This window comes from Toxotes jaculatrix, chromosome 5 (assembly GCF_017976425.1).
Source record: "Toxotes jaculatrix isolate fToxJac2 chromosome 5, fToxJac2.pri, whole genome shotgun sequence".
Lineage (NCBI taxonomy): Eukaryota > Metazoa > Chordata > Actinopteri > Toxotidae > Toxotes > Toxotes jaculatrix.
This window is the reverse complement of record NC_054398.1, coordinates 21,614,789-21,627,053: the sequence shown is the minus strand read 5'-3', so window position 1 is coordinate 21,627,053 and position 12,265 is coordinate 21,614,789. Positions and strand designations below refer to the sequence as shown.

General features: G+C 42.3%; 1 protein-coding gene across 1 annotated transcript in view; it reads left to right on the top strand.

Moving 5' to 3' along the window:
- The window catches only part of fbln1 (fibulin 1), a 28,889-nt gene extending 16,917 nt beyond the window's left edge, over positions 1-11,972 (top strand). The window contains exons 15-17 of the mRNA XM_041038303.1: positions 129-274; positions 1,563-1,703; positions 11,353-11,972. Coding sequence (XP_040894237.1) covers positions 129-274; positions 1,563-1,703; positions 11,353-11,492 — 427 coding nt within the window. The 3' untranslated portion in view covers positions 11,493-11,972. The remainder of the gene's footprint in view (positions 1-128; positions 275-1,562; positions 1,704-11,352) is intronic.
- The last annotated feature ends 293 nt before the right edge of the window (positions 11,973-12,265 follow it).

Here is a 12,265-nt window from a genome sequence, read left to right as displayed (position 1 = left end):
TGTGAGCTTTAGAAACCAAACGCGGTTGACTCTGAAGTTTTATATAGACATTACCTAAAGGTCAGAGGCCATGTGTGTATTTGTGTTTTCTTTTTGTTTTGGGTGTGTATGTTTGTTCTCTCTTTTAGAGGGGCAAGACTTGAACACTCCTTCACCATACGCTGTATAAAGGCCTGTCAGCCTGGTGACATTGCCTGTGTTCTGGACCCCACGCACTCAGTGTCCCACACCTTCATCTCCTTGCCCACATTCAGAGAGTTCACAAAGCCAGAGGGTAGGTACAGGTCCATTTCTTTAATATTGATACCAAAATCTTGGGACAATCCAGATGGGCAAACAAACATTCATGTTTCATCAAAAGAAAGTTCTGTGGGGAATAAGCAAATCTTGAAAGAACAGTTGGAGATATTTGGGAAATTTTGAGTTGGATGAGAAGACTGATACCGCGCTCATATCTGTAGGGTATTTATGAAGCTTGAGCCAGCAGTCAGCTTAGCTTACCGTAAAGACTGGAACTGGGGGAAACAGCTAGCCTGTCCCTGTGCAAGGAAACAAAACCCACCTCTAGAGCTCACCACTAACCATGTTAATCCACACAAAGTGTAAAAACGACAATTTGCATATGTGAATTAATGAGCTGCAGAGGTGCTTGTGGGTAGATTTTGTTACTGTTAGGCAGAGCCCGCTAGTTGTTTCCGATTTTCCGATTGTTTCTGATAAGTGATATCAATCTTCACATCTAAATATTGGCAAGTAAGCAAAACGGTGTATTTCCCAAAATGTTGAACTGTTGCTTTATAACACATAATATCATTTATGGTTCCCTAACATTTGTTATATATACCCCTCTGCTATCATCACTAACCCACCAAAGCCCATATTTGTGTCTTTATTTTGTGACAGTCTCACTCTGTTAAAATCTTTGGTAACAATGAATCTGAGGACAGTATGATAACGTGTGTATTTTATTTTAGTGTCACTGTGGTCCTCAGCCTTTTTTTCCCCTTCGGCTCCACTTTATCTCTGTTAATCTCTGAGCTCTCATCAAATGCATTTCCCTGCTGTTGTCAGAATCCATATGACCACCTCTGACCCCCAAATTAGCTATTCCATGATGTTCTCAATGCAGTCTGGGCTTGGCTGGCCCACACCAGCAAGTAAGTGCCATGCTGGTTGGATATGAGTAACCACGGTAATCACTCGCAGACAGTGACAGCTGACAAGCATCTATTGGCCGGCATGGAAAGCATGTTTCAGACACACTCATGCTCAACGTCACAGGGAGTTAAGCTCTTGTCATTTCTCATAAGCTCCAAGTTGGGGTGTAAAGGACTCAAGGCCCTTCAGCTGAACGACAGTATTGAAAAGCCTCAACCTTCCTGTGACCCTCTCAGTGTACAATAAACACAGACCTTTCTGTCTCCCATTTTATTGTCTCTGTCTTGGAAAAAAAAAAAAAAAGGAATGCAAGAGTTGGCACAGGTTTGGCGGCGCAATCCCAGTGTGATTATGAAGGTTTAGGCTCCAAAAGCTTTTTGTGTCTAATTGTTATCTTCCAACAGAGATTGTTTTCCTGAGAACCACGGTGCAGGCTTACGGATCCTATCACCTAGGCAGTTACGACGTCAAGTTTGACATCCTGGAAGGCAATGTGGAGAACGCCTTCGACATCATCAAGAGGGTAGAGAATGGATTGTATGTGGGTGAGTACAGAGATTTTACTTTGTGTGTTGTGAAGTCTGAATTAACCAGCCTAGAGCAAATATTTGACAACAGAAACTTTACCATGCAGCCTGTACCACCCTACAGCCCATGTGACTGGAAACTGCATTTCTTTTTGAAAAGTTGGTGGTTTTTCTGACCTAATTTCTCAGTCTGAAATATATATTTGTATTTTTTTTTTTTTTTACAAATCAAATTCACATGTGCACACTGAGAAGGGACAAAAAGCACAGAAATCTTCCATAAGGAATGTCTGGACCTCCTGACAAAAGTACATCTGACACGGCTCGTTCTGGTCTTCTGCAGTGTGGTGGCATCATGTAGCTGTCATCATCTTCATGGGGGCTCTTGGTGTCTGTGCCTTCGGAGAGTTGTCCTCTGAGTGGCTCTTTGAGACAGACGAAGGCCTGTTTCTGTCTCACCAAATATTTGGCATCAATTTTCACAGTCTTGTGGTTAAACAAAGTACCATTTAATTCACTTATCCACGGCTATGCTTATCCCAAGCAGATCATTACTTTCCACAATGAGTTATGGAGGTCTGAACGCACAGGAATAGTGTATAAATCTATACTTGTGTATTTACATGCACGTATGCATGAGTGATTGCAATTGACATGCCGTTCATCATAACTACCTGTTCAGCGACCGCCAGCATGCAAAAACAGCCCTGCACTAGTTCAAGTAGGAGCAGCAGATACCATCTCCAGTGGTGTGTAACAACAACACATGTTTGGGTAGCAGCCATTCCCATCCTTTAGTCTGGTGGTGACCCAAGGCTGCTGCACGCCTGTGGGAGCGATGAACTGAGCCTTGGCCCTGGGAGAATGAGGGTGTTGTGAGCCCAAGGATGACACATTGTTGGGCCTGTCTAGGTGTTTTTGTTTTGGTTGTGTGCTGAGATGCAGGCAGGGTGGTAGTGGAAGGACAGCGTCTTCTTCTTATTCTTGCTGATGGATGAAGGGATGGCTTGTCAGTGTGCACATCTGTCTTTACAGAATGAAAGAGAGAGAAGGAGGAGAAGTGCGTGTGACTGTCACTGGTTCAGGCTGGATTGTGGGCGCACACAAGTGTTCTTCTCTTAAACACTTGTGCAGAAACAGATGTGTGCTTATCAAACGCACCCAAATTCAAGCAAAGACATGGGAGAAAAATGTTTATTACCAGCAATAATTCACATAATTCACTGTAGAAACAGTTATAATTATATTGTACTGTATTATAATGGTATGTTTTTGTTGGAATGTGCAATGGTGTAATTTTGCAGGAGTGATAAGCCTTATTTTGTAATATAATGTCTACTGTGAGTGTCTGTGTGCCTGTGTGTAAAGAGGATTTAGGAGAAATTCCCTGTTTATAGCGGTGCTCATTTGCAGGGGCAAGTATGCATGTGTGTGTGCAAGGAAGGGAGAGAGAGTAAAATCTCAGAAAGAGAAAGACAAAGTGAGACACTGTTATTCAATGAAGGAGGAAAGAGAGAGAGAGAGAGAGAGAGGGAGAGAGAAAATATGCGCAGAAGTAATCCTGGGTGCTTTGCTTCATGTGGTTAAATGTATTGTTCCATTTCCCCACGCTAGGCCTCAGTGTCTCGCCGAGCATTAGAGCACTTAAACTGACGACCACATGAAAGGCCTGTTTGTGAGGAGCCACTTCTCTCCCAAACCCATTGGATGCTTATTGGATGCAGCTCTTGCATGTTAGCACCAGTTGCCCATCACATATCCAAAGTGAGGCCCTGTGCACTGGAGCCTTGGTCACTGACTGCTCGCTGTGAAGTGTGGCGTCCATGGTGCTATGAAGGCCCTCTTGGTTTTGTTTAGTGGGTTGTGCTGCTGGTGCTTTGGCCCACAGATGCTGCTGTTGCGTAACCATTGTATGAGGCTCGCTGACGTGTCACTTAAGGAAGCTTAGTTTCCAGTATCTCCAGTGTCTCCAACAGTGGTATTACAGCTTGGTGGGATGTGAAGAGTAGCAGACATTGAGGCTCCACTAATGAACAAGTGCGTGAACTCAAACTAACTTTGGCCATTATTTTTGGCCACTTTTTGTGTTTTTGAAAGGGACAAAAGAGGCAATTAGGAATCCTCAGAATCCGTTGCTAACTTGAAAAAGTGTTTCTTAAAAGGTTTGATTGGCTGTTGCTCTTTTCCGTTCTGCTCACTTACTCACTATTTCAAAACCAGTTGGCTGGACACGCAGGCATCCCGTGTATGCAAAGACATATGTGCATATATACACACGCACATGCACACATGTACAGTACATTGGCTGACAGCACACCAAGTAGGAGCCGCAACACTCTTTCCTAGTTCCTGGTCATCCATCACTGCCTTTCCCAGCACTGTCACATCTGGATGACAACCCTGACAGCCTTACGCATCTGTGCAAACACAACCAACCCTCAGCACTTGGAAAAAAATGATCAGAACAAATCAAACACTTTCAAATTCCCATGACGACCACAGTAGCACAGCAGCGACCACACAAAATCCTTTCAGGTATGTAGACACGCAGCAGATCCACCAAAGTGATATATTTCATCCTCACAACAAAGATAACATTTGTGATATATCATACACATGTTTGGAAACACAGACAGTGGAGGAATGCATTACTCATGCTAATGCTGTCACCCACTTTTGATTCGGGACAGGTTGTTTGAATAGGGTTGATAATGGGATGATTGATTTTGGCTGTCACCAGGTGGACAGATGAGTCCTCCCTTTGAAAACACTGGCTAGGTTGTCTCTGCTGGAAACATGTGCCGAGTCTGGGGGATTTCCTGCAACACGGGTGACAACACTCACCGAGCACTTTATTAGGAACATCATACTAATACTGGACAGGGCCACCCTTTGCTCTCAAAACAGCCTCAGTTCTTTGTGGCATGGATTCCACAAGATGTTGGAAGCATTCCTTTAAGATTCTGGTCCATGTTTGACATGATTGCATCACATCATTTCTGCAGATTTGTCAGCTGCACATTTATGCTGCGAATCCCGTACGACATCCCAAAGGTATTTTATAAGTATTTTGAAGTACAATGAACTCATTGTCAAGTTCATGAAACCAGTCTGATACGACTTTTTCTTTGTGACATGGAGCATAATTATGCTGGAAGTAGCCAGCTGAAGAGGGGTAAGTCGTGGCAGAAAGGGGTGAACATGGTCAGCAACAATACTCAGACAGGCTGTGACATTCAAACAATGACTGATTGGTATTAAGGGCCCAAAGTGAGCCAAGACTGTGGAATCGCCTGCTCATGTTAATCAAATCTGCCCCCTCAACTGACTCCTTCAGTTCTTGACTCAAAACATACTTATTTACACTAGTGATTGAGTCACCCTGATCTGATAGGCTGATTGTATGCTGTGAATGTATTATTTTCTGTTTCTTGTCCATAAGCTGCCAGTGTACTGTGCTTGTATTTATATATGGTGCATGAGTAGCTGGCATATGGTAGGCTGTTTGCAAATCGCGCATGTGTTTCTCTTTTGTTTCGTTTATTCCCTGGATTGATGTTTTATTTTTGTGATGATTTTATTTATTGATCTCGTCTTTGTACAGCACTTTGGTCAGCTGTGTTGCCTGTGTGTGCTTTATAAATAAATTTGATTTGATTTGATTTGATTAGGTTTGCAAGAAAACATTCCCCACACCATTACACCACCAGCCCCAGTCTGGACTGTTGACACAAGACAGGTTGGGTCCATGCATTCATGCTGACACCAAATTCTGACCATACCATCTGTGAGTCTCCGCAGAAATCCATGTCTTTGCTTTAACCATGATTTAGTTATTGCTGAGAGACAATTTTTATGGGGGAAAAAGATGTGACAACCCATCAATCCCATTTCTTCCTGTTCACCATGAAGAATAAAAAGTTAACAAAAGTTATCTAGATTGTACGATGAAGTGAGTTATGTTTTGTTTGACTCAGCCAGCTGGCTGACCAATATGAATGTGCATAAATGGAATGTACAATACAATAAGTAGCCAGATGTGGAATCAAACAGTCAGGACATGTTTAGTCATCCACTGAATCTGTCCAAATGACTCCTCTTCATGAGTAATATTTGTCATGTGGAAGGATTTTTCTGTACCATTAATCACTGGTGTTTTTTTAGCAGGATTTTTTTTTTTTTTTAATGCGGTATTTATGTTTGTGTAACCGGATGGCAACAGATAATACGGAATCTTCTCTTCATAAATCATACACATCCTCTGGAGAAACTGTAAGTCTAAGACACCGCAGCTAAATTCCATTCATTTTTTAATGCAGGTGGAAATATACCTTTGCGGTTTACATCCTGTGCAGAGAGTAAATATCATTTGTGTTGGCACTGGCACAGGGCTGGCAGCCAGTGAGGCAGACAGTAAGACGAATAGACGAGGAACTGAACAGTTTGTCTCTGTGCAGGTAGTCATGGTCGTGAGTGCAGCCATCCACAGTGGCTGGTGGAATGTGAGCCTACTGTGTGAGACATGACTACTTCAGAGCCAGTGGAACTTGTGGCTCTGGCTTGTGGCTGTGCTGGTGAGGAGATGAGGACAGCTGTGGAGATAAGCAGATAACTAGCTCCTCAAGTCTGAGTGGTTGTCATTTGAATGAATCATGACATGGCAGCAGCAGGCCCGCTAGAGCCTGCCAAGCCCGCAAGGAATCCTTGTCTGTCCCAATAGAGATTAGTATGGTTAATCAAAACAGGGTCTTCCCCACCCAACAACACCACAGTCAAACATTCAACGCTCCCCTCGGGTGGTCCTCCACCATCAATGTGCTGATGAAGAGATGGTGATGCAGACCATGCACCATGTACACAGTCAAAAAGAGACTGGTATGTACACATAGAATATTACTTGCAATAAAACTGTCTCAGTAATTCATCAGATGCACTTATCTCCCCTTTTTTGGTGATCTATTATACTACATAGTACTCATCATTACTCCCTTCTTTCTGGCAATCTGATTTTAACTAAATGTAACATTGTTTAGTTAATCACTCGGTTCACAAAATTAATGCTGTTTTTATCCATGTTCATGTAGTGACATGCCAAAACAGATAAAAAAAAAAGTACTTTTAAAAGCTTATCAAGATGCTGTTTACTTTAGAGAACATGACATGAAATCTTGATTTAAAATGCAAACAAAGCAGGTTTTCCTCTCATCTCCTTAATATGTAGTCCACATTGACAAGTCTTATTTCTGCTCCTTAGTTGTGGTTCTTTGCTTTGAAACGTCATTGTAATATAGTGCAAAGGTTGTGGTAAAGATAATGGCGCGTGTTATGTCATCTCAGCTGCTCTGGCCCACAACTGCTAAAACAGAAAGTCCAAGAAAAGAACCAACCAGTTCCCTACGGCTACTTTTCAATGATGTCACTATCCAGTGAGTGACACTTTCCAACAATGACCCACGGGCCATTTGAGAGATCTGTAACTATGACTCACTGTTAATTGACCTTAAAATATCAAGCCGCATATGCTGGCCTTTCAGAACAGGGGTGCGCATGCATCCCACCTCCTCTCTGGAGTGGTCAGAGTTGTGTTTGGACAGCCTGACCTGACTGGCCATCTGTGTACCAGTGGCCAGTGACCTGGCCATAAACACAAGATCCGTTCCCTGAGGGGCCTGTACAGTCTTCATACAGTGAGTTATGTTGGCAGTTTGAAAGGATTATATTTCAGCCATGCTGACGGATTATCAAAACTGAAATTGGTTGCTTTGCTAATGGGGTAGCAAGGGAGCTAGTTAGCAATTTCTTTGGCATGCCTCCTAGATATTTTTGGAGAAAAAGTTTTAGGCAGTAAAAAAAGAATCATTGAATAAGAAACCACTCTCTGCTGTGTATATGTTTATGTAGTGCTCAGCTGTACATCAGTGATACGGTTACATACAACACATATCGCAGTTATAGCCACAATGATGCTGAAGAATGCCCTCCAGTACCCTCTTTGCATACTGGAACTTTGTACACCACCTGGATGCTCTCCAGTGGTTTCACTGCAGTGAGCATGCATAGCGCCACAACCAGCGTGTTATTATACAATACTGTGGTGAGGCCAATGCATACTTTTCATTTGTCTCTGGTGTTAAACCCGTTCATTTTGGATTTTGTCATACACTTCCTCGCTGAGTTGTAGAAACCAGAAAACCCAGAAATTGTACTGTTTACATGTAACCCTTCAATATTGCAGCCCTCGTGGCCATGAAGGATGACAAATGCCTCCTGGCATTTGCTTCACTTTGTTTTGTGGCACTGTCTCTGCTACTAGTATGCATTTATTTAAGGCTATTTTCTACTTAAGGGGCTACTTTATGGTGTGGCGGAATGTTTTGGAGAACGGACAGATTGTACAGCTGTTTGTTTGATGGTGGCTGTTTAAGCCAGCAGGGTCACCTTTGCACCCTGTGGCAGATACCTCAGTGAGACGGAAAGACACCACAAACCTTTCCAGCAGTACAACTCGATCTCCTGCTCGGGCACTTCAGGCCTCAGATGACATGACCTTGCAACTAAGTCACAGGACAAACTGTCAGCTGTAGGGCTGTGAAAACCTCCCCATGTTTATTTATATGAATCTCAGGTGGTATGGTAGCCAATCAAAGTCAACCTGTTATGTGGCTGCTGGCTTTTTGCCTTACAGCCCAGATGAAATGTTAAAGATGAGTATGCGGTTGTGGTTTCACCTCAGGTTCACTGTGAGTATGTTGAGGCCCAGCTGTTAGCTGATGCTTTCCCCTCATTGAGGATACCACTGTGCTTTTGATGGGAAGCTTACGGAAACACAGAGTCATCATGTTAGGAATTGGCAGAGGCTTCCAAGAGGTCACATACACTGACTTTGGTATCACGCTGCTTTGTGCAGAATTGGGCATACGAACCCATATTGTAATAATGTAATTACTGTTTTCTTGACCTCAAGGCTATGGAAAAAAAATAAGTTAAACAAAGAACGTTCAACAGCGAATTTAAAAATTTGAGGTGAGCAAAAACAAACTTTGTTTTGAGTGAAGGTTCAAATCATCAGCAGTGAGCTCAGGGGAAAGTTGGGGATTTGGAATAGCTATTGGACACTATAACAGAATTTCTGTTTCTAAGAACACAGTTGTGTCCTCCACATGTGCTAATTAGACCACAAACAAATTTACAAAACACTAACGAGCCTCAGACACATTCCACATATTGCACTATTTAGATGTCCTTAATAAATTTTCAGTTTATATGTGATGTGTGTCTGTGTTTTTGCTATTTATTTATGCGGTAAGATTGTTTAGCTTTCATTCATAGAAACAATTTTTTGTTCAGTGGAAAACTTACCCTCAGTTGACCCTGATTATAGAGTGTTTAGTCCTCATTAGATTTAGGCCACACTTACTGTACACTGCAATTAAAAAAAGCTTTAATGTGGACCAAAACCCATCTGTCTTTGCAGTGGTCCATGTTGTGCTCATAATGATATCTTACTCATCTTCATTGTGTGCTTCCTCAGCCCAGCACAGAAGCTTTTGAACTGATTTAAGTACACGCACAAATGATGAACCATCTGAACTCAGTTTGAGTTTGCATTGGTCAACTCAGAGTTGCGTGCCATCTCAACTGGCTTATGTCTGAAAATAATTTTCAGACTCAAAATTCAGTCTCTTTTTCCATGTCAGTTATTAATGTTGGGGCTGTTGTTAGGTTTAAGCAAAGGTTAGTTCTTTCTGATGGCGCTGACGCTTTGGAAACAATAAAATCTCAGTCCCGCGCCCCTCCATCTAGTGTCACTATGCAACAGAGTCCCAAAACACCAAAACAAGGGGGGCAACCCTGGTAGCAGTGGGCCCCATTCCACACTCCTCCTATTGCTTATCGCCGGAATCTTCTGGAATCTGTTGTGTGCCCACAGATTCGACTCAGAGAAGGACAAGAGAGCTAAAGAAAGTGACAGAGAGAGAGAGACTACAGTTCACGTTCCTATAGCTTGCCCCTCCCAGAGTTAAAGATGGATTCCTGGAGGAATGCCTCCATGGCTGTATTGCGTGACTGTGACTGCTCCCCTCCATCAAACACATGGGACTCATTTACCCTTGTGGGCCACAGTGATGGTGCCACAAACACCAGGCCCCCACAGGAAGGGAAGAGAGGGGAGGAAGAGAAGGAGGAGAATGAGTGGGTGGGGGAATCTGCCATCATACAACGCCAGTGTCCCAAAGGACGCAGCGGATGGCGCATAATGGATCATCATTTGCTCTGTGGTGAACAGTGACCAAATGGGTTTTATTATTTTATCAGTACCACAGCAAGGAGCCACATAATTCAGACCGATCAAGACAGTGATCTGTCGCTATTTTGACCCACGTTGGATTAAAAACTTGAGTCATCCCACTGAACACTTGAACACTCTACCAGCTCAGTGATGAGTAAGAGAAACACAAGAGGAGTAACTGAGAAAAAGAAAAAGGATGGCTGAAGGTGTGATAGGAGGACAGTGTGATGATTGTGCTGCCTGACTGCACTCTGGCGATGACTGTTCAAACAGGCCAGAGCTGAAATGTCACCAGCCCTCTGCAAAGAAAAGGCCCGCTGACAGCCTGTATAAACACTGGCATTTTTCCCCCTGTAATCGCATGTTCACTTAAAAAGAGCACCCAGTGAATTCCATGGGCATTCAGTAATGCTCTGTTTCAGTATGTTTATTCTCCCATCTGTTTTACCCTGATAGAGGGTCTTTTGTCCACAGAAAGAGTGGACGGTGGGAGGGAGGTTTAAAATTCGGATTGTCATGGACAGTCCTCACATCACCTTTGTTTAGCTCGTCAGCATCACACCTCATCTGAATACTCATCCAAATGCACCAGTTGATAACAAGACTCACCTGATGACAGAAACTTTTGTAGTAAGTGGTGTCACCAAGTGAAAGAGTAGTTAGAGAGACAACCTTGTTTTAACCTAGCTTTTATGCCCCTTAAATTCCCAGCCCCTGTGGGGAATTCAACTTTCTTTTGCCAAAATCATTGCCATAAGAGATCATTAGTGTCAGAGTTAGTATTCACTGGAACGTTTTTCTACTGAAGAAATGTAGACAGCTGTATTGAATAAAACTGAAGTATGTATAAAATTGACAGAACTGTCAGACTTGAGATGGATGACTGAAGAAGAAGGCTAGTTTAGACAGCCTGTGATCAGGACATTGTTTTTGAAAATACTTTGCGTCATTTGTTGAATGACAAATGAAATTTTTCAATGCGCTGAGCACCACAAACAAAATTCCATTGGCCTCAATTGAATTGGGGTGGAAGCAAAATTTCTAACTCAAAACCTCAGCACTTAAAAACAAAACTATCTGCATGGCTTAATACCACTAGGGGTAAGTGAGAAAATATGTTTTGGGTGACCCTTTAAACCAAATAGCAATACAGAAATCAAGCTCAAGTCAAAATGAACAAGCCTTATCTTGTTCGTTAGCTATAATACTGGTCAGTTGCAGCTCTATTTCTGAAGAAACAACACTGAAGAAACAATATCGAAGAATCTGCATTGTTGTCAGTGAAGCCAACCAAAGATAGGCTGTTGTCTGCTCCTGCTGTCTATTTATTGTATGGTACTCATTACCAACGTCATTGTTCTTCTTTGTCTCCTTCAGGTGTTGTTCGCCAGGTGAAGTCCCTGATTGGTCCATTGACTACAATACTGAAACTGTCCATGCGCAACCTGTCAACTCATAGCGACTCTGGCCAGAACATCATCAACGTTCATGTCTTCGTCTCTGAGTTCTGGTTCTGAGAGGTGGCTGCCAGATTTTACCACATGTATTAGGACATCCATTGTCAACACTGTACACATTGGCTGTGTTATATCAATGCAATGATCAGTGTCAAGGTTTTAATGTTATGTTTGATTACTTTTGACAGTTCCTGAAATGAAAGGCTACTAGCTGCTTCTGAGGTGAACACCACACTTTGTTTTGATGACAAGCTCAGTGTGAAGTGCACTCCTGTACTGCATCTGGCAAAATGGAGCTAAATATGGGGAAACTGTTGTTACAAAAAAAATCTCATGAGAAATGAGACAACCAGAACTGTTTTGAATTGAAAGTGCATGCATTTAGAGAGGTGGTTTAAGGATATGATGATGAAATTCAACAATATTCTCTTCATGACATTACAATATAAGCCTTTGTTTTTGTAACATTCACTTGTCCTTTCTTACTGTATGCATTGGATGAGGTATTTTTTCTATGGAATAAACACTATTTTAGTTACAGTATTCGTTTTTTGTATTTCTTCCCAGTAATGAGTGAAGATCAATGTTTGCATTTCTCACTGAATTTTCTCTTCTGGGTTGAGTCTTACACATACGTTGTTACATCATGACAACAGCATCACATGAAACCTGACTTTCATCATTGCCATGGTACCAATCATATAACCCATAGGAGTGTACCAGTGGCAAGTGTACCAGACCTTCCATGGTAACAATAATAAGCAAGCAGTAAAGGTTGTAGAATTGTCATGATTTGATTAGGTTTAGCCACAGTTAAAATAAGTACTTTGATA